At 46.5% G+C, this 23390-nt stretch overlaps 1 protein-coding gene across 6 annotated transcripts in view; it reads right to left on the minus strand.

Moving 5' to 3' along the window:
• The window catches only part of SHROOM3 (shroom family member 3), a 233965-nt gene that overhangs the window by 15323 nt on the left and 195252 nt on the right, over positions 1 to 23390 (minus strand). For all 6 annotated transcript variants that reach the window (XM_060278375.2, XM_035114005.3, XM_035114001.3 and 3 more), the window contains 3 exons: positions 12823 to 12954; positions 5991 to 9318; positions 1574 to 1650 (listed from right to left, as the gene is read on the minus strand). In XM_060278375.2, coding sequence (XP_060134358.2) covers positions 1574 to 1650; positions 5991 to 9318; positions 12823 to 12954 — 3537 coding nt within the window. The remainder of the gene's footprint in view (positions 1 to 1573; positions 1651 to 5990; positions 9319 to 12822; positions 12955 to 23390) is intronic.

The raw sequence follows: 23390 nt of genomic DNA on the forward strand, positions 1-23390 counted from the left end.
TTTCCTAGAAACTAGGCACCGACGCCAAGGCTGGCTTAGCTGTTGCAATTCCCAAGTTAATCACTGTTCTCTAAAACTCTTTGTATTCAAAGCCATACATCAGCATTTGCAATCCTGGTGCCCTCCAGACTACAGCTCCCATGAGCACTGGGGAGCACAGCCATGCTGGCTGGAGCTGATGGCAGTTTTAGTTCAAAACATCAGGAGGGCACCAGGTTGGCGAAGGCTGCCCCAAGTGATAAGAGACTATTTGTGGTGCATCAAAAGAAAGCAGAGTCTGAACCAGCTGACTCAGAATACATCGTGAGCTTGCACCTCCTTCACTGTGACCCCTGTGCCTCTCCTGATAATGTGAACATTTCCCATCAAACGGTTAAGAAGGGCCGTGTGGTTATGTATCACACCAATGATGCACATAACCACATGATCTGTGCTAGCAACGTGGGTGGGAGGTGTACACGCATTATCCAGAGCTGCTTTGGAGCAATCATGGAGGCAGCAGCAGTAACCATGGTTCAAGGTAAAGTTTGCATGGATATTGCACTATGAGTGGGCACAGAAAAACCAATAATCATTTGTTGTCTGAGCAAGAATGCAGTTCACAGGGAAAACATACCTTTGAATTTGTTTTTAAAGTTTTTGGTTAGTTTCTGTGCCTTTGCCAATCTTTTAAGATATATTCGATTCCCTTACTGCTTCGGAGTACACATTGAAAAGGGGGTTTGTTTTTGTTCCAAAGGCAATTGTGATTTATTTATTTTTAAACTGATTCTCTTGATGAAGATGTGTGCAAGCTTTCCCCCCTCAGCTATATACGGGGCAAGCTCACCTACTATTTTTAATGCATTTTCCTCCCTATATAAGGTGATCAGAACCCTTTCATTGAACATTCATTAGGGCTATTATTAAGACGCTACGAATATTTTACTATTAGTTTCATTGTGTGCTGTGGTTTTTAATGGTCTAGTTTACTTATTCTTACAGAAACTGCTCTGAATATTTGGTTTGAAATATTAGATTAAAGGTGATTGTATTAATATTTGGAAGAAGAGTTGAAAATAAGAATAAAGGATTGAGAGAATAATATTTAAGATAAGCAAAATTACAGGTAGGTAGCCGTGGGTCTGGTTGCTTCTGTTTCAAGTGTATCTGACGAAGTGTGCATGCACACGAAAGCTCATACCAAAATAAAAACTTAGTTGGTCTTTAAGGTGCTACTGAAGGAATTTTTTTTATTTTGCTTCAAAATTATAATGAATACTGTCTAAATAATATTGCAATTAGGGATCCAAGGTGGGGGAGGTCGGGGGAGTCTAAAGGGTGATGATTAAGATTTAAGTTAGAATTTTTGTTTTTGACATTTTTGTTTTTTGTATTTTGTATCTTTGTTTTTGTATTTTGTATTTTGTATTTTTGTGTTTTGTATTTCTGTATGTGTGTGTGTGTTCGAAAACCTTCAATAAATATATTTTTTTAAAAAGAAAGAAACTGCTCTGTCGTCATTTGGTAATATGTGCCAGAGAGAGAGAGAGAGAGAGAGAAAGAAAGAAAGAAAGAAAGATAAAGTACCTACCTGGTGCCAGCAGCCACGACATAGAAAGGATCTTTCACAAAATGGCTGAACTCACTACCTTCTCCCACCAGGATGTCCTTAAGGAGAAAGAGAAGCAAAGTTAAAAGCAAACAGAAAACTGAACATTCTGAAAAAATACTGCTTTAGAAGTATGGGATGGTAATTAATACGTGCATTTATTTGTTCAAATATTGATATTCCACCTTCTAACACAATCCACCATGCCACATTCTGTAATTAAATAACCACGGGTGGTATTTAACTTTAAGTTTTACCGCATGTTGAGATTCCTGCATTGCAGGGGGTTGGACTAAATGGCTCTCTCGGTGTCCCTTCCAACCCTACCATTCTATGGTTCTATGGAATACCAGCTGCTGGAGGAGACTCTTGAGAGTCCCATGGACTGCAAGAAGATCAAACCTATCCATTCTGAAGGAAATCAGCCCTGAGTGCTCACTGGAAGGACAGATCGTGAAGCTGAGGTTCCAATACTTTGGCCACCTCATGAGAAGAGAAGACTCCCTGGAAAAGACCCTGATGTTGGGAAACATTGAGGGCACTAGGAGAAGGGGACGACAGAGGACGAGATGGTTGGACAGTGTTCTCAAAGCTACGAACATGAGTTTGACCAAACTGTGGGAGGCAGTGGAAGACAGGAGTGCCTGGCGTGCTATGGTCCATGGGGTCACGAAGAGTCGGACACGACTTAACGACTAAACAACAAAAAGCTGCTGGAAGTCACAGGAGGGGAAAGTGCTGTCACGCTCAGATCCTGCTTGCGAGCTTTCCACAGGCATCTGTTTGGCCACCATGGAACAGGAAGGATGTTGGACTAAATCAGCATCTGGCACCCAAAACACCTGACGTCCAAGACCAAAGAGACTTTGCTGCCAATTTAAATTCACCTGCACAATTACATTCTTACCTATTAACCTATATAGTGAATAGTTTTTAAATCAGGAAAAACCCAATTCCAGAACAAGACAAAAGAGCCCGGGAATTTGCACACAAATATAGACTTAAAAGAGTTGCCATATGTGAAGAGATGCATGTTTTGAGATCAAGGAGCTCACAACTCGATCTATAATTCTCCACTACAAAGATTGCCCCCCCCCCCAAAAAAACCCCAAAGTTTGCCTTGCTTTGTTAGATGCAAAGGCGGTAGCCAGGACAGGGTGGGGTGGGGAGTTTTAAGTGCTTGACCAAATTTATAAGCCGGAGATTTATCCGGCACGCAGGCTGAGACAAGCTAAAAGAGGAGACGCAGAAGAAGATGGAGAATGTGTGGTTGAAGACAGATGGGCCAGCAATTCCGCATAGCTATCAATTTCCTCAGATCTTTAAACAAATTCCTTCAGTGACACTGCAGTGTAATTTATAGTCCGTCTGCAGGGAACAGTATATATCCCTTTTTAAAATATATAGCAAGCCAAAAGCTGAGGCATGTCTGCTGCTGCAACAGATAAAAAGGCTTTGGCAAACCTGTTTTTTTTTATATAAAAAAAAGAAACAGGGAAGGGGTGGGGTGTTTTAACAGCTACTCTTTCTCTGTCCTTCTCTCGTCCCCTTCTAAAAACATGTTTGGGGTTTGAAGGAAAACATTCACATTCAAACCACAGGCTGGCTGCAACTAAATTGACCGGGCCTTGGAGAACCTGTGTGGCCACAGAGGCTTTGATACCCTCCAACTCGACTTAGTTCCTCCCTGTTTGGTCACATCTACACCAAACTTTGGCTTCCCTCCAATCCTGAAACTGAATCAGCAAGACAGAGTGGCTAGGATGGACTCACAGGTCTTGGGAACCAGTGAGATGCCCTGTTCCGGCTTGGGATGCACTTTGGCTATGCAATGATTGTCTTTTCATTTCCCAAGCTCAATTCAAGGTGCTGATAGTAAGCCCTAAATGACTTGCAAACACTGCCCCCATACCATCCTTCTAGTGGGTGAAAATCTGCAGAAGTTACCCTACATGTGGCCCCACCAGTAGGTGAAGCATGAAAGGGCCTTCTCTGAAGTGACACCCTACCTCCAGAATGACTTCCCCCTTAGACGTCCAACTCCCAAGAGACTGCGATCTACTCACAGAATAAAAAACTGGCAGTGATCTACACCCTTTTTTGGGGGGTGGGTGGGTTTCCAGGTCAAAGAGGTTGAGCTTTTTTAAGGGAGAGGGAATGAGAAAGAGGAGAAGAAACAGCCTTGCAGCGACAATTCCGCCTCCTGTTCTAGCGCTCATGCGCAAATGAAGCACAGGGCGAGGGGGTGGGGCCGGAAGGAAAAGGAGCCTGTGATCGACCATGATCAAATGCAACCTCCATGGGATCGACCAGTCAATCCCGATTGACCTGTTGGACATCCCCAATCTAGTGCATCGGTGTGTCTACGGCTGACACTGTTGACCTTTTTGCAGTTGGCTACCTCTTCATCCAGGTCTTTGGGATGAGAACTATAGTGCTGTTGCTCATTGATCTGAGGATGTTTTCTGCTTTGATCATGATGTCCCTATGGTTATTCATTTATTGACTTGTTTAATCATTGGATTCTGACCTTGGGACCGGCTGGATGAAAGATGGGTCAGAGATACCATAAATGAATAAATGAGATATTGACATGTAAAGTGGTGTCGCTCTGTTCCAATATCTATATGGTTAAACCCCATATACTTGCAAATTATAGAATCAAAGAATTGTAGAGCAGACCCTGAGCAATGCAGGAATCTCATACATGACAGATGGCCATCCAGGCTCTGCTTAAAAACCCCCATTTGATTCCATTTATATTCCACATTTTTCTCCCAAGGAGCTCAAGGTGGCATACATGGTTCTCCCTCTCCTCAATTCATCCCCAGGTAGGTTAGGCTGAGAGGCAGTGACTGGCCCCCAGTCTCCCAGTGAGCTTCACAGGCAAGCAGGGACTTGAACCCTGGTCTCCCAGGTCCTAGTCCAACACTCTAACCACTACACTACATTGGCTCCTTAAAATGCCAGCTAGTTAAGCTTAAAGCCAGATGTGCTCATAAGGACTGCAGTGGCTCTCGTCGCCAACACAGTCCCACAGAGCTAATTTAAAAGAGCCAGAATGCACGCTGGACACCAAGGATGTTAGCTAGGCAACATGGCACAGATAGAATATCTCCTTACAAACCAGGGGCACACAAGAAAGTTGGTGGTCAGCAGCTGCTTAAGCATTTTGCCTCCTTCACTATTTTGCTTTGCTATTTATTCTGTCCTGTTTTGAAAACACACGCTTGGTAGGTCTGGTGGTGGCCTTACAGACAACCTGATACACCCAGCACAAGAGCACAGAGAAGCCAGCAGGAGAAAAAAAACAACAAAAGGCCTCAGACCAAGCATTTCGCAATCTGGCAGGTCTCTTGGGCTTTACAAAGAGAAATCTCAGAGCAAATGGTTTTCCAGATTGCCTTATAAAATACCTGGTGGCAGTGGTGGTAGTAATAAGAGGAGGAGAAATGGTTTTTCTGTGTTTGTGTGGTTTATTTCCTCCAGAAACCCAGTGTTTTGTCTCTCTAAAAATCCTCAGCAGGCAGAAGGCTTCCAAAGAGTGCTTTGCACCAGCAGCTGGATGCAAAGCTAAAACTAAAAACGTTTGCCCAAAGCCAATTTATATTCCATTGTCACCAATAAAACAATATGGCAGTCAGTTTGCGGTGTAGGGGGGGGGTATTATAGCATTGGCTTTGAAACGGGGAGACCCAGGGTCAGATTCCCAGGTAGCCAAAATGCATGGGACACATCCAATGCTGTCCTTATGTAAATAGAATTGCAAGATGCAGTTCTGAGTCTTCATGAACCCTCAAAGGGAAAAGCAGGATGCATGTGAATAATAAAAAAACACTATGTTTCAGCAAAGATAGGATATACTACCAGCCAAACATTGTACAACCCACCTTTCCTTCTCCGGTCCCATGTAAATGAATAGAGCTGTGTAATAAGAATGCTTCTTTACAATTGACTCTCATTTAGACAGGGTTTGTGCTGGAAATTTTCACTGTGGATCAGGTCCATTATGCCCCAGGATCCAGAGCTCCATGCACCCAGGGGCTTCCAGCTCTGTGTGTGGTGCAATGGGTCAGTGCACCTGGCTGTGAATCAGCCGGTTGGTGGTTCGAGCCCACCCAGGGACTGCTGTGGGCAGGATTCCTGTATTGCAGGGAGGGTTGGACTAGATGGCCCTTGGGCTCCCCTCCAACTCTACAATTCTATGATTCTATGGAGAGATGGGGAGGGAAACCTCCATGCAAATGTGAAGATTCTCATAGAATGTAGGGGTCATAATGGCTTTTATATCCACCAAATTCCACTGCTCACTAGAACTTTCGCAATAATGGATTGAACCCAACTAAGCTATGCTAATAATAGACCCACTAGAATTAATGCCTCCATATCTTTCACATACCTGGCACATTTTATCCGCTGTGGGAGACGACCTGGATCGTATGTGCACAGCGACTGCCTGGTTTTCTGATCTCTCCAGCAGGTCCTCTGCAGAGGCCGACTTCCCGGGCTTCTTGGTGGGTGCCGACCTCTTCTCCAGAACTTGGTTATTAACATGGCAAGGCTTGGTGCACACGTCAAGATCTGTCTGGGTGCTTTTGGTGAGCTCTGGGTCAGCTCTGCAATCCTGACGCTGGTCTGCTTTTAGCCAACTGGGAAAGGAGCTGCTCCTGCTGCCGTTATTTGGGCTGGTCACCTTCCTGCCCTCAGGTCCGCTGGGATCGAAGCAGCCCGTAAGCCCAGGAGGAAGAGTGGCAAAGCCACGCCCTGCTCTAGAGACCGGCTCCAGGGACTCCCGGCGATGGCAAAGACTGTGGTCCTGGAGAGAATTCATGCTGGATGAGGATGAAAGAGACTGCCCCTCTTGGGGACCTGTTTGCGTGCAAGAGGACTGAGAGCCCTCCTGCAGGAAGCTGGAGTCTTGGGATGCAGAAGAGGGCCGCTTCCCAGTTTTGCGCTCAATGTAATCTGCCAGCGCGTTTTGCTGCAGCTGCTTCAGCTCCGGCTTGGAAAGATTGATGGTGGAGCACGCCTTGTTCTCCCTCTCAAATATCTTGCGACGGTCAGCCACCGTACTCTCTGGGAAAACAAACTGGAGGGCTTTCTGCTGGTGGGAGAAGGGCGACAGCTCACTGTCAGACACACCCACTTCATTCATCTTCTCCGGCTCGGAGTAAGACTTCTTTTTCTGGTCGGGGTTCAGGCGCCTCCTGCCCCCAATGCGTGCCACGTGCAGAGGTGCAGAAAGACTCTCTTTGTTGGGATAATCCAGCTTGGTCTCTGTTGGTGTGATGCTATGCCTCTCCTTTGGGGTATGGGGAGACGCTGCCATGCTCCTCATCCCAACATGTGCTGATGTTGGCCTTTGCACACTCCTTCTGGGCTCCTTCCCACACTGAGGGCTGATGTTGAGGTCCTTGCGGCTGAAGGAGGTGGCCCTCAGAACCTTTGACTGGGCATCTTTGATGCTGTTCCTATAAGCCCTGCTAAAGGGGAGGTCCAGCTGCGAGCCGTTCGAGTCCTGGGCGCTGCCCTTCCACAACATTTCTCTCTCACGCTCCTCCGACAACTGGAAAGCACTTCTGCTTTGCGGCAGCTGCGCAGCCGGTTTCGGTGGCTCGCTATCAGAGCTCCCGGCCTGATTATAGATGCTGTGCCATCCTGGCATCACCACAGCAGCACTTGCTGCCTCCATCTGCTGCTCTGCACCGTGCCAATTAGCCCTCTCTGGTCTGCCAGCCCCACTCTCGCTTGGGCGCTGCATATATGCGGCTGGGTCTGAGCTCCTTGCGCTGGCCAGGCGGCTATGATCTCCAAGCAAGTGAAGATGCTCTTGAGAGTTCCGCCTCTTTCGGATGTCCTCAACATGGTTGAGGTTGGGCTTGGCTGAGCTGAAATTCTGGCTGAAACTGTTTGGGCTGAGTCTCTGCAGCCACTGGCAGCCTTGTTCACGTTGCTCTATCTTGCTGACCTTCTCCAGGACAGAGCATCGGGCCTTCCGAGAGTGCAGTTGCCCATACTGAGTGTTCTGGAGGTTGCTAGAACCCAGCTGGTGAATATTTAAGTCTGACATCTTAGGGGCCATTGGTGGAGAGGGCTCCTTGTACTTTGGCTCCACCCCATGGAAATCCTCTGCGCTGGCAATGGTGTCCTGGTACCCATCTAAGCTGTGCCACTCGCCATCCTGCCAGTGCCCAGGGATCTGCCCCTGACATACATTCTCCGCTTGGCTGCTGTAATTCACAAAATGCCACTTGGCACCGGAGTAGCTCTTGCACTGTGGTACCTCCTTCAGATCTGAGCTGTTCTGCAGCTTGCTGCTCTCCGGGATGTTTTGCAAGGAGGAAAAAGCATGCTGTTTGGCCTTACTGGGGTTCCACTGGTTTTGAGCTGTGGGATCTCTCTGCAGGTTTGCGTTCTTATCTTCCTTCTGCTCTCCTGCCCCATACCCCTTTGAATGGCAGAGGGCTTTGCTGTCAATCGTATCCCTCGGATGAGGCAGGCGTGCCTGAGAGCTGTGGTTCGAGTGCTGTGCGTTTCTGGCACTTTCCTGGATCAAAGCTGTTGTCATATACGGCGGTGCCAACTCATCCTGCCTGGGAGATGCAGGGTAGGCTTCAGGGTGCATCCTGTACAAGATGAACTTTGGAGCTGCGTCTTCCACTTCCTGCTTCTTCCCTGGCACGTACTCAGGCTGGTAGAATATGGAAGCCTTGTTCGGCGGGCTTTGGTTTCCGTTCTCATCTAAGCCAGCATGCTGCCTGCAGGCTGCAACGTTTTCGTACGAGGATGGAGAAGACGCAGGGGCGTGTGCGTACCCACTCTCTTTGGCAAGCGCTGGGTAAAGCATCCCGCTGTTGCTTGTGGAAGGGTGAGGAACCTGGGCAAAGTGGGGCTCAGGAGAAGGGACAGGGTAAACACCAGTAGGAAGCAAAGGCTGCCCTGGCTGAGCTGCCTGCGAGTAAACTTGTTTGGGCTTCATGGTGGGACTGCTCTCTGGGCTCTTCTCCATCACAGTGTGGAGCTGTCCTTCTAGGAATGCAGGTTTCTGGAGATGCCCTGGAGGAGGGGTGCCCTGGCCTAGGTGAGGCCAAGCACTTTTGGGGTGAGTCCTACAGGACTTCCTGTGTTCAAGGCTAGACCAGGAGCTGGGCCTCTCGTGGTGCCTGGTTGCTGCGTAACTGTCACTACGGGTCGGTGGCATAGGGGCCCCCTTCATATAGTGGCTATCGCTGTCAGACGAGCTCCGAGTCGGTAGACCCTTGTTGTAGCCATGCAACCTGCTATAGCCGTATCCTTTAGCCTGAGACTCAAAGTTTGGCGAAAGAGCAGAGGACTTCACTTCGTATTCCTCCGAAACGCCTCGCTGGGCATTGTAGACAGTTTTAATGTACCTGATGTCGGCCTGCCTCATTCCCCCTTCTTGCGGTCTGCCCCGGGAATGTACGTTCTCCATGGAATAGGACCTCTCCTTGCAGAATGTGGGCGCCAGATATTCGGGAATGCTGGAGCTGGTTGAGAAAGAGCTGTATGCGGAATCCCTCTTGTTGTGGAGATGGGCAAGCTGGTCAATACTATTGGTGGATTTGGCTGGCGAAAGGTGGCAGGGGTGATGGGTATACCCCGCAGGGGTATGGTCCAAACTCTCCATGCTTCCCCTAGAGCTGTACTGGTCAGGACTTCTTCTTAAATAGCCATGCTCATAGCTGGAGAGATCGCTTGTGGAGGAACTGGAGGTAGGAGCAAGAGATAGAGAGAGAAGCGAAAACTTGTTAACATGAGAGCAAGAGAGAGTTGTACTGGCTTATAAAGGGACTCTGAGGGATATGTTTAGTTTTTTAGAGGAAGAGACGAAAACCCATATTTGGGCCTTGTTCTGTTCTTAGTCTGCAGTCATCCTGGTTTGCTCGGAAGAACCGCTTGACATTGCAACACATGTCTCTTATTTATCACTAGGAAGGGAGGGGAAAAAATAGATGGGAGGCAGGTCGCAAGCAGGGGAGGCTTTGCAGGGAAGTCCAAGCATGTCTACTCCACCCTCGCAATCCATCAAAAGCACCCTAAAGGTCACCAAAATACCCAGACATCCACGAGTGAGAGAGAGAAAGAGAAAGAGGGTAAAAGGAAGAACAAGAGCGTAAGAGAAGCTTGAGGACAGAGAGGAATTTGCCCCCTCCTCCATGCCTCTCTCTCTCTCTCTCTTTCTTTTTTCGCTTCTTTTCTTTTTATGGAGGTGAAGGCTATATGCTGGCAGTGTTCCTGGAATCTCCAACTGAACTGGAGACATTTTGTTTGCTGTGAGAAAACTAAACAGACATGACAGGAAAGGAAGCAATGAGGGATGGGGTGGAGATGGGACAGGGAACAGGGGAACCACAACAGCTTCAGTAAGTCCATGGCAAGAGATTTTCATCACGGACCAAGTTGATGAAAAGTCAAAGGCTGCTCCAGACACAGCTATTTGTCAAGGAGGCTCAGTTGCAGGCATGAACCCTCCAGTTGTTGTTGCTACTATTTGGAGGGGAGGAAGCTGGTTAGGTTGATTCCTTGGCATTATTTCCCCTCGTACAAGCTGACGAAGATGTGTAGGCCTTGAAACCAGCCTGGTTCACTGTCATTATTACTCGGATACCCAGTGGCTCAAGGGATCCATGTTGAGTCATTACTACTCAACATTGGCAAAATGGGATAATACATTATTTACCTCAGAGGAAGGTGAATCCTTCACATTGACACCAGGAAGCTTGGGAACAGGGCTGGCCCTAAGGCAAGGCTGGGCAGCGCAGGGGGGCAGCATGCTGCAGCATCCGCAAAAGCCGCACTGTGCCCGCCAGACAGCCGCACGCTCGGAAACGGGGTGCGCGCCAGAGGGATAGTTCGCACCACGGTGCCAGGGCGCCAGATATGCTTAAGATGGCCCTGCTTGGGAACTACATTTCCCAGAGCGCCTGAATGCTGCTGCAAGTGCCAGCAGTGGAGCTGAGACCTCAAGCCTGAGGCCTATGATTGCCACCTCATCCTTTCGGTTAAGAAATGGGGTGGCAGGGAGGACATGGGCAAACTGTGGGCGAGGAGGGGGAAATAAAAAAATGGTTCTCTTCTGAATGATACCCACACTCAACCAGCAGTGGGCTTGGTTAACAGAGCTGGGCGTTTGAAATTCATTCAAATATGGCAACCCACAGCCCCAGCCTGGCTCTGGCACAGTCAATTTCCCCTCAGCCCCATGACAGCATAAACTTGGCCTCCTCAAGCCAAGTTGCTCTGGCCAAGCCCACCCTGACGGGCCCACTGAAAACCCCTCAATTTCCTTATAAGCCTATCTGTCGTATCTCCTGCTGTGACAATGGCAGGGCCTTGGGGAACCAAGGTCTCATTCACGAATTGCTGTTTGCTCTAATTCGGTGGTAAAGAGTGGGTTTCCATGGGAAATGCGCCTGGGGGGGGAGGACAAAAGTGCTTGGACATGAGAGTTTTAAAGCATGTGCCAAGAAAGAACAGTGCAAAGGGTAAGTGTGGATGACCCTTTAGTTTCCCAAGGCCCAACTGTTGCCTGGTTTGTGTTGTTCTCCTGCTCGGCAATATCTTTCCTCATGGTACCTCCTAGCCTAAGGACAATATCCCCACCACATGGAAGCAAAAACATAAAGGCAAAAGGAAACTATCTAGGCAAAGCAACTATCTAGGGACTGAGCTGTTTGCCAAGTGAAGAAGAAGTATGGAGAATGAGAAAGAAACCAGATCACAGAGAATGAGGAGGAGGAGGAGGAATGGTTTCAACAGAACTGGCCATTTTTCTGGTTTCATTTCCTCAGCCGGTTGTGCCATTTGCTTTCCTTTTTAAACAAATGATCTCCCAATTTGACCACTCTGGCCCTCCACCTATTGCCAACAGGTAGGTAGCCGTGTTGGTCTGCTCTAGTCAAAACAAAATTAAGGAATAAACTGAAGAAGCGTGCATGCACATGAAAGCTCATACCAATAACAAACTTAGTTGGTCTCTAAGGTGCTACTGGAAGGATTTTTTTTATTTTGTTTCTATTACCATCAGATAGTGACAGAAGGAGCCTGGCAATCCGACCACTAGATGCCACTGGCGTTCTTCAGTGTTAAAACACCTGGAGCGATGGCTTCTATGCCAGCAGAGATGCGACAACAGAGGCGGCCGAAATCTGGGGCTTGGAACTCTATGAGCTAGGCCATAGCAAACAATAATAATTTACAAAAAAACAGCTCCCTGGGATGGAATGAATGCCGTTGCCTGATGATTTGTGTTGGGTGTCAAGGAGAGAAAGAGAACACACATCTCTGTTGGACTGGTTTCTTTTTTTCGTTTCTTTTTGTAATCCTAGAGTTTCTTCCTGCTTTCCCATCCCATGCTTCCTTTGATCTCAATAAATTACTATTGGTGCCAGTATTTAGGTTTCACAGAGGTCTTGAAATTCCAGCGGCTGAGTTGGGGAGGAGGAAAAGCCACTGTTCTGATGCTGAGATTCGGAATCTGCTACAAAGATGTTCAAGGAGATTGAAAGACCGGGGGGGGGGGGATTTGTCTATACGCAGAAAAAGAAACACCACTAAGAACTTTCCAGTTGTGTTATGTTCCATCTTTCAGAACACAGACAGAAAAGGGGAAACACATTGTAGGGAACAGGCAGAAGCTCTTATATGATCAGCTCCTTTAAAAAAAAAAAATTCCTGTGCCAAGAAAAGCTGGATTCTGAAACCTGTATGTATTCTGCAAGTGGAACAAACTTGCAAGGGATAGAGCAAGCAGAAAATATGATGCAAAAGAAGCAAATGCATGGAATCTGAATAATGTGTAAAGGCTATAGAATTCAGAATTTTGATTCATCGGCTCTTTTCTTTTTTTAGTGCAGAGCCTGTAGAATTCCACCATCAGCAGGGAAATTTGGGCGAAGTTCGCTGCTTGATAATGCCCCCGCTCCACCACCGCGGCTGCACAGCTTTTGCAAAAATGGCCGAGGGTACCTGCCTGTTCAACCTGATACACCATTGTTTCAGGTGATCCATGAAGGTAGCGCAGCACCTGGCAGCGGAAGCTCAGCAGCTTTTAAAAGAGGTGAGTGCAGATTACTGCTCAGAAAGAGAAAGAGGAAAGGTTCCTTTCAGGGTGGAGCATAAATTGTTCTCTTCCTGGAATGGAAAGCATACAACAAACCAATCCTTGGATACAGGGTTGTTGTTTTTTGCCAAAATGCTGTGATGCTTACCTGGAATGGTAGGCTTGATGCCAAGGAGTGCCAATCATGCCAGGAGATATTTGCATCATACTGAGATCGGGCTGGTTCTCTATGAACTTGGCAGAATGCCAGGAGTGCGGTCGGCCCACAGGGTCGCTTCGTCTGGGAAAATAACAAAAAGGGGTAAAATAATTAGAGACAGGAACTCGCTCAGATACCCTGACAGGTGGATCAAGAGCAATATGATTATTTAGCATTTATTCTGTGCCAGCAGCGTGACCCTGTCAAGAATACAAACACGTCGCGGTCTCTGCTCCCTAATGTTTATTACATTCTGCTCTGGTGCTATGCATCAGTGTGTTCCACTGAGACCATCCTGTTGAAAAACACACTAACCATTTCATTGGGCCTGGTGCAAGAGGGTACCCTAAATGTCAAAAATGTCACTAGGTTAATCCTGAGGCTTTGGTGGCAACCTTAAGAGGAATGTGGCTTGGAACCTACTAGAGAGCCTTGCTTCAACCAAGGGTACAGAATCTGTTTCACTCTGAGGGCTGCATTCAATCCTGCACGACCTTCTGGGGGCCACGTGCAAGTTGTGGGCAGAGGAACAAGTGCAAATCTTGCCTTTGTGAAGTAGGCTAGTTTCTGCACATGCTCTCACACCCTTCTCTTCATCCAGGGAAGCAAGAGGACTTATCAGAGTTGATAGCACATTACAGCCAGGTAAAAACAGTCTCACAGAGGGTACAAAGAAGGGGCAGTAGGGAGTGTGCTGGTCGGTAAAACACACAGTCCAAAGTTGGGAGTGTAACTCATTATTTGCAAAAACACGCTCTCCACATACAGGCCTGAGTCAGCCCTAATGCATACAGGACCTCATTCCCTGTGGGGGAAATCAGTTGCCGAGACTAAAAGTCCCCACCTCCCCACAGCTGTCATGTCGCCTCCTCCTCTCCATGGCATTTCCCAAGCAATTGGAGACTGTGCCTGCGTGTGACCAATGTCTCCTCTGCCCTTTTCATGCCTCTCCTGGCTCGGAGAGATGGGAGGGGAGCTTGTCACAGCAGGAGAGGGAGACACCAGTGGCTCATCTCTGCTTCTTGACCTCCCCCTGCCACCGACTTTCCCAGCTCACTAAGCCGTTTCCCCTTCAGCTTCCAACACTTCCTTTTCCCAGTCTTCTCCCTCAGACCACTCATCAGTGGCGTAGCAAGGGGGGCGATGGGGGCGGGTCGCCCCGGGTGCCACCCTGGAGGGGGGTGATACTCGGCGCCCCCCACTGGGGAACTTCCCCCCCCCCTGTTGCATGAGATTTTTCAACTGTTCTTATATGTTCTTCCAATGCTCATTTCATATCTGAAGTCGGTTTTGTTCTGTAAGCTCTAGTTTTTTTGCAATTCATGTTTTTCACTTTTCACCAAAGTGTTGGTGTTGACCTTTAAAGCCCTAAACGGCCTCGGTCCAGTATACCTGAAGGAGCGTCTCCACCTCCATCGTTTTGCCCGGACACTGAGGTCCAGCACCGAGGGCCTTCTGACGGTTCCCTCATTGCGAGAAGCCAAGTTGCAGGGAACCAGGCAGAGGGCCTTCTTGGTAGTGGCGCCCGCCCTGTGGAACGCCCTCCCACTAGAGGTCAAAGAGAACAACAATTACCAGACCTTTAGAAGACATCTGAAGGCAGCCCTGTTTAGGGAAGCTTTTAATGTTTGATGGATTTCTGTATTTTAGTGTTATGTTGGAAGCCGCCCAGAGTGGCTGGGGGAACCCGGCCAGATGGGCGGGGTATAAATATTATTATTATTATTATTATTCGCCAGAGCCGCGTGGGGGTGTGTGACAAAAAAATTCCGCACCGGGTACCATCTGGGCTTGCTACGCCTCTGCCACTCATCATCATCATCATCATCATCATCATCGTCGTCGTCGTCCCACCACCACTCCCTGGGGTCTGATTCTTCTTCCCTTGCTGGTTCCCCAGCTGGTTCCTCCCACCATTCCTCTGCATCCAACAAGTCCATGACAGTGTGGCTGGTGTGTGTGTGTGTGTGCATGGCCTGGGGAGGGAGGGTCCCAAGAGCCAGCCAGGCAGGCTTGGAGGGTCACATTTGGTCTCTGAACCCGAAGCTCCCCACCTCCGCTTCAGACTAATGTTGACAATGCAAATGACACTATCAACATTGTGTTTGGCTTAAGTTTCATTTAAAAACAGGGGAAGGGAAAGATCACAGGAGAGGGTGGCCAGATACACAGGAGACACAATCCTTTGGGGGTTGTTTGTTCCCCCCATGCGAGTAGAACCCCAAAAGGCAGCAGGGATATCCTCACTAACCATTGTTACACCCATGCGCTCAGCCCTCCACCCTCTGTGCATTGGAGAGCGAACATCTGCAACAGGGAATCTGCTCTCCATGGGATTAAGAACCCTGTTGGTGTTGGGAGACTCCATGAGTACAGCTGTCTAATGGGCACAGACATGCAATGGAGGGAGAAGGGCAAGCTAGCATGTCCTGCTCTCCCCAACGTGATTCTAATCACACGGAGGAATTGAATACCCAAACAACCGGGTTAAAGAATAAAGGAAAGCCTGGGTATATTGAAGCACAATAAAGCACATGAAATAATAATAATTTGTACCCTGCCTATCTGACAGAACAGGGAAGATGCAAATAAGGCAGTAGAACTCTGAACTGGTTGCTCTCATTACACTGCAAAATTTCAAGGTCTTGATGGAAAACCAGTCCATTAACCTAATTCATGTGGAAAACTAGCCAGGCGTATATAGTTTCTGATAATGCTTCTTTCGACAACCTGCATTAGAATTCTAGCAAATGCATCTTTTCTCATCATGACACGGGGCAAGCTACGCATGTCCACATTCTCTGCTGTGGTTAGTGGGACACAAGCCCTTGTCTGCCTCTGCACCTGCTCACCAAGAGGAGGGGAAAGCTGCATATCTATGGTAAAAACTAAACGAACTTGAAGTGGCTTTCATTTTTGCAGGTTGGGCCTGAAAATGTTGCAGACTAGGAAGGGGAAGCCTTTTCACTGCCTCTACTGGTGGCTTCTAACCCTGCTCAGTTTCTTAACAACTCACTGTTGCAAAGTGATTCCTAAACCGTGTGGGTTGTGAGAGAATTGCATTCATACAATGAGCATAAAAGAGGGTGCCTGTTGCATCTCTGAGTGATTTACTGATCTGGGTTATCTGATTATTTGTCCAGCCAGCCTCTACTGGGTGTGGGTAATTGCTCTGCATGAAGGATCGTGCATTCACTCCCAAAGAAGAAACACCACAGTTGCCTCCTCCCAGAGGCAACAGACACAGTGCACTGACTCGTGCAGAAACTCAGTGACTGTTTTATTTTTCTGAAGGTAGGTAGCTCTTACTCTTAAGACACTCCAAGTGTCATCTGTTTCAGTTATAAGAATGAGAAGGATGCAGCAACAGCTTTTATCTATTTCATTTTCCATCCAAACTATTGTTATCCACGTCCAGAAAGAATTGCAGAGATTGAGAGGGAGGATATAAATACTTGGCATAGTAAACATGCCTTCTAGCTAGGAAACAGAGCCCAAGTCTTTGGGTTTCATGAGCCTTTTTGAATACCACCAAAAGAATGAGATTCTCTTACCATCCGCCTCTGTTGACAGAATCATATTAGTAAGGGGCGAAGGTCCCTAAGAGGAGCTGCACAAATTAAATATAGTGGTACCTCGGGTTACAGACGCTTCAGATTACAGACTCCACTAATCCAGAAATAGTACCTCAGATTAAGAACTTTGCTTCAGGATGAGAACAGAAATCGTGTGGCGGCGGCAGGAGAGGCCCCATTAGCTAAAGTGGTACCTCAGGTTAAGAACAGTTTCAGGTTAAGAACGGACCTCCAGAACAAATTAAGTTCTTAACCTGAGGTACCACTGTATCATATATAGGTGCCTTTCAGACAGAGGCCCCTTGTAGCCTCCTTTGCCAAGAAAACAAGGAAACTGAATGCTGTAGGCTAGGAGGCAGACAGAATGGGATTTAACTCAGCAATTCACAGCCTGATCTTCAGAGAGACCCTCAAGATGTCTCCACGCAGCACACAGAGAGGCCAGAGGGATTTAAAGATTTCTTTGTAGTTCTGGTCGAATCAAAACCTAGGACATTCTCATTTCTTGCTTGAGAAAGCACATTGTCTGACAGAAATAAAGCACCCTCCCCCTCGAAGCAGCCAGCAACTGGCTTCTGAGAGCTGCCTTGCCAGGGTTTGGTTTTATTTTATTTTTTAAAACCTGCAATATTTTTAAAGCTCTTCAGCCAAACAGCCCCAGAACAAAGTAATCCAGTAAATAATTAAGCTGTGGACCTGAACCAAAAGACAAGTATAAATAGCTGTGGGGCAAAGCTTTGCATTGTGTCTATAGCCTACCTCTGTTTGGAAAATGTGGATTAAGTGTCATGCGATGAGTGCTGCGATTTCCAAATAGGCCAGAACTTCCTCCTGTTGCAAAGGTTTGAACTGTGTTTGTCTGAATAGGTGTGGCGTCGTTTGGACTTCGGTGGATTGGGGAGGAGGAAAATGTAGGCAGTTCTAGTCAACAGAAATCTCTCATTGACTTCAAAATGGCAGATCTGCACGTAACCAGACCTCAGCTATTGCCCTTCAACTGGATAAGCAGAATTGAGGTGAAGGGTAAATGAGAGAAAGAGGAAAGTAAAATGATGCTCTCAGAATAACAGGTCCTTATGTCTGGGGCGTATCAGTTAGCAAACCAAAGTTCGATCCCGTTTGGTTTTAAGGATTAGAATAAACCACAATCCGTCGCCCCCTCCCCCAATCTGTATGCAACAGGAAACTGTGGTTTAGCCCAACGTGGAACTGGAAACATTCATGGTCCTCCTCACCACCGCATAATGAGGAAAGGGGAAGGGAAGCACACAAGGCAGAGGCTCGCTTTGGCTCTCCTGCCGAAATCTAACCATGGTTAAGAACAGAGCATAATCTGAACTGATAATCTAGATCTGAGGTGGGGAACCTGTGGCTCTTCAGGTGTTGTTGAGGCTGCCACTCCATCATCCCTGTCCGTTGGCCATGCTGGTTGGGGCTGAACAGGACTGGAGAGTTAACAACACGTTTGTGGGCTGCAGTTTCCTCACCCTTGATCTAGATATCAGCTCTATAGAACTGCCGGATTTAATATTTTCAGAAATGGGCAATTGGCTGTTGTGTGTTTCTTCACCCCAGCATTCCTAGATGTAACCTAAAACCTGACCAGCACTTAGGAGAAACTAACCTATTAAGTCTGCTAGTGCTTTCCACATCCCGGCTGCATACACATACATTTAAAGAACATGACTTGACCATAAAGGAATCATGGGAACTGTAGTTTACCCCTCACAGTTCCAATTCCCAGCACCCTTAATTCCTGAATTCGGGGGGGGGGAGCCATGTGCTTCAAATTTATATTGTAAACTGCCTTCTGACCCTCAGAGAAGGGCGGTGTGGAAATTTAATTAATTAATTAAATAATAATAATAATAATAATAATAATAATCTAAATAAATGTAAGATGTGTGTGCACAGTCTCCATCTTATGACCAAGACCAGTCTGGACTTCATTTCCTTAATACCACAGCAGCTTTATTTGTTCTGCCTACAGTACTATGCGCCATTTTGCTTGGTACCCAACCAAGTGAAGAACTTTAGAGAACTTGAAAGCTTGCTGTGGCTATTTGGGGGCATTTTGAATGGCCTAATAATGGCATTGCCCTAGTATGGATTGCAGAGTGTGAACTATGTGTCAGTGCCATGGCAAAACTGGTGGTAAAACTGAATCAAATGCTGGTGCATAAAGTGAGCAACTGAATCACGGAACAGAAGTGACCAGAGCACAAGTCTGCGTCCCAGGGCCTCTGTGATGCACACAGATGGAGCAGCACCAACTCATCTGCCACAATTACTCTTTTTCTTCTTCCTTTTCACGTTAAGAAAACCAGCAGCAATATAAACAACTATGCCGTGAAATTTCATTCTTTTCTCCTGCACGAAGTGGTTGATGTAAATTAACAGAAGTGGAAGGAAAGGTAAACCGAAGACAACCTATGTTTATTAAGTAGATTCTATGCTGTAACAGAATGTACCTTCCTGTAGAGCCACATCAACAATAGCAAACACAGACTCTGGGCCAAGTTAATCAACACACTCCAGCTGAGTTGTTTTGCTTCAGCCACATCAGTGTGTGTGTGTGTGTGTGTGTGTGTGTGTGTGTGTGTACACACAGACAGTCTTTCTCTTTCTCTCTAAAGAAATATTCAGATACCTGTGCTGATTACCGAAAATCACCCTAAGGTACACATCCTGATCTATCTTTTGCCCACCGCAGCTTTAATTTATAAAATGGCTAGTATTGCTTCTGAGCAACTTCACTCAAGGAAGTTGCATGCAAAGCGACATTTCTGATCTGGCAGCTGTTCCTCTCAGCATGAACTGGGAGGACACCTCAGAGGCCTCTGTTAATGCTATATCCCCGGATTAAGGTGTTGGGACCTGGGGTGAAGACTTCAAGGTCAAAGGTGGAAGGGGTGTATGTACCCAAGACCATTTTTCACACTTAAGATGCTGCTGTTTCTCATACTGGTTTGCATGCTTTTGCAATATGTTTGGCTAAATGCAGAGCAGAAAGCAGATTCTGCCGTATTTAAATCCAATGGGTAACATCTAGCCAAGGCAGCAATTACATTCCATTTGCAAATGCAGAGTAAAAAAGCAACCCCATTTAAGCATCTTGTGTGAAACTGACCTTACATCCTAATCTGTAACTGTGTTCACTCAGAACTGTGGCAAGGTTGGGGGAGTAAGTCCTTCTGAGATCAGCAGGCTTCCTCCTGAGTAAATGAATTCATGGAGCAGGCATATTTTCACCCAAGTCTCCCTGTTCTGGATTGCAAATGTTGGCAGATATGAAGTTGCCTTGTGACATTCATCAACACTTTTGACAGCAAAACTCTGGCCAAAGCAATATCAAATGAGCTTGGTATTTGGCCCTAGGCTGTTTCCTCCTGTTCCTTGCTTCTTATCTTGCTTTTTCTTGGATTAGCATACTCAATAGCAAAGCTTCCTAGAAACTCCAGTTCTTGCGTCACTTTGAGACACAAAACCTCAGTTTCCCTAACCCATCACATCTGAGAGGTCTGGAGGTAGGCATTTGATGCATGGAAAAACACACCCACCCCTGCAAGGAATTAGCTCATGTCTGACCCTTAAGAGTGCAGAAGAAGAAAATGAAATGCAATGGGAGCGGGAGGAAACAGAGAACCACAGCTGAATGGAGAACAGAGAACCACAGCTGATTAAACAACAATTCTCCAGTCAGTAGAGCACAAGACCCTTAATCTCAGGGTCGTGGGTCCAAGCCCCACATTGGGCAAAATATTCCTGCATCACAGGGGGGTTGGGCTAGATGACCCCTGTGGCCCCCCCAACTCTACAATTCTACTAGTCTCCTTTGAGATGGTCTTGCAAGCTATAACTAAAGTCTCTCCTCTGAACAGAAAAATCACTGCAAATCTGCGAAAGTTCACTACAAATACTTAGAATACATTTTTCCCTGCTGTTTTTCATTAGCAAGAAAATACCATTTGAGAAAACAGTCACTGAGAAAGAACGAGAGGGGGGGGGGGAGAAACCAATCAAAGTCCCCATTGATCTCAATGGGAGAAAATTAGGCATGTATGTTCCTTAAGTTCATCAATTTCAGCCTGCATTGGCTTCCTGTTTCCTTTTGGGCCAGGTTCAAGGTTACTGAATTACTGTAAAGGTAAAGGGACCCCTGACCGTTAAGTCCAGTCGCAGACGACTCTGGGGTTGTGGCGCTCACTTAGCCCAGGATACATTAAGGATTGCCTCACCCTGTATGTCCCAAGCTGATCACTGAGACCATCTGGGAAAACAGCAGCTTATTTGTGCTCCACCATGGACCAGAAGCGCATCTCATGTCAACAAGGAGTAATGTACTCCGTGTAGTGGGCCCAACTCCACGGAACTCCTTCCTATTAGAATCACACAGCTACCATCCCTCTTAAGAAGCCAGGTTAAAATGGTTTTATTTCAGAAGGCCTTTGCACCACAAGCAATGCCCTAATGCAGGCATAGGCAACCTTGGCTCTCCAAATGTTTTGGAACTACAACTCCCATGATCCCTAGCTAACAGGGCCTGTGGTCAGGGATCATGGGAGTTGTAGTTCCAAAACATCTGGAGAGCCAAGGTTGCCTATGCCTGCCCTAATGTTTCTATTTTCTGATGCTTTAAGCTATGTTTTAAATTTTGCATGTTGTATGTTTCCCTATAAGCCACTTGCCATGGTTTCTTTCTAAAGTGGGGGAGAGGGGTTAACATGGTAGAGCCACAACTTATTTTTCAGTTTAACATGTGCAACTGTTGAAAGCCAACTGGAATTAACTCCTAGTGAGTCAAAGTGGAACTGATCCAGTAAAATGTGGGCTGCCAAAGTAGTCCTGTGAATCCAGCAGTTCAGCAACCACAAGCATTTTCCACAAGCATTGGTCAGGCTTGGTCAAGTTCAGCAACCACAAGCATTGGTCAGGCTTGTGTTGGGGGTAAAAGGATACACATCAACCCAATTTTCTGTTCACAAAAGTTATGTTGGAGTCAAATGCAATAAAATCACACTGGTTGTGATGTTATAAAGTAGTGGGGAGCATGCGAGTTTATTAAGACTGCCTTCCAATTAAAGAAAGCTTAGTTCATTAATTGTACTGAGTTGATTAAATTTGCATACATTTGCACATAAATTTGAATGGGGGGCTCTACAAAGGACAGCTGCTTTGTCTTTATATTACACACGTGTAAGTGTCATGGCCCCAGACCAAGAGGCTTTGGAGGTGGAGTCCACAAACAGCAGCTCCAAATACCAAGTAGGACCTCCCCAGATCCTGTCCCCAGGCTTCAGACTCCTCAGGACCATTCTGTACCTAAGTTGCAGCCTTCAGGGGAGTAGAACCTTCAGACTGACTTTCTTTGTTGGACCGTAAAACCCGGGTAGTTGCTCCAGGGCATTGCTAAGTCTTCTTAACCAAAGGATTGCTGGCCAAGGTTCTGAGATTTAGCCAGCCTCTGGATCAGCACCTCCAGTCTTGTCCAGGGTCCTGATCTGTGATGGATAAGGAGAGTAAGATGATTCACACAACACGGTAAAACAAGCTATGGTTTAGGAAGTCCACGCAAATATGAAGGTTATTAGAGAGGCGTTTGCAGCTGCTTTGCTTCTTCCTGGTCCTTTTTACTGCCACACCAAGGTTTGGTTTCGCATGTTGTACAAAGCAAAGCTCATGGTTAAGTTTTGCTAACCAAGAGTGTTAATCAAGGTTAAGGCTTGTAGTTGGCTTAACTGTGAGCCTCGGTTCGGACAAGATCCTAAGCCAAACCTTGACTTAGCACAGCAGTAAAAATGGCCAGGGAGGAGAGGAGGAAAGCGGCTGTGAGCTTCTCTCTGGGAGCCTGCCTATCTGCATGGTCTTGCTAAGCCATCATCTGCCTTACAGTGTTGAGCAAACCAGATCACTGTGTTGCAGCCAACGCCTAAATAGGTGTTCATTCCTCTTGCACATAAAAAGGGGAAATGCCTCTTCTAAGGGAGCCAGTCGTATCTACAGCTGTTACATGTAAGTTATATGGAAAAAAAAACCATTAACACCCTTGGAAAGCATTCTGCTCAATTAACTAAGGGCATCTTCTTAGGCAATCAAAGGACTTTTAGTTGACACATCTAACCAATTAACTGACAAAATGCTGCACCCCTAGAGGCTCCTGCAAAACAGCCTACATAAACATCAGGCATTTCCTTTTCAAATGATGCATCTTTGCTCAAAGTAAGATTTCAATAGTTCATTCTCCAGAACCGTCATAAATGCCCTGCTGTGTTGATATTGTGACTCTGCTGCTATTTTAGTTATTTTTAGCATAGTATTAAACATGTCCTTTGCTCCTTGAGAGGAAATACGGTATATAAATAAAATAGGAATAAGCTGTTCAACTCAATGTAAGCAAAACAGAAAAGGGAAAGTCATTATTTGGATAAATGGCTTGAAAGTAGCCCATGCTCCTTCCTCCTTAAGGAATCCTGGATTTTACACTATTTTAGCTTTTATAAAGGTGTATCCAAAGTTAGTCATACTCAAAGCAGATCCATTGAAATTCTTGAATGTTACTAACTTATGCCCACTCATTTCAATGGGTCTGCTCCAGTGATTCCCAAACCTTTTGCCCCATGGACCATGTGAAATTTGCTAATGACTTTTCTGCCTGTTGTAGCAATTGTAGCTCACTTTACTAGATGCTGCATTTTCCCCCATTGTATTTGTATCGCTCCTTTGATTTCTTATACTGTATTTTATTCTACTGCAATTTGAATTCTACCGAATTCAAACTGCAATGCAACAAAAAACAATTAAGAAATAAAAACGCAATTAAAAAACGGGTCTGTCCCAGCCTTAGCTGGAGGCGTTGGGGATTGAACCTGGAACCATCTAGAGTGGGGATAGCACAGAAGGGGAATGTTGATTTAGGCCACCACATAAAGTTTGCCTTTACAT

This window comes from Zootoca vivipara, chromosome Z1 (genome assembly GCF_965207765.1).
Source record: "Zootoca vivipara chromosome Z1, rZooViv2.hap1.1, whole genome shotgun sequence".
Lineage (NCBI taxonomy): Eukaryota > Metazoa > Chordata > Lepidosauria > Squamata > Lacertidae > Zootoca > Zootoca vivipara.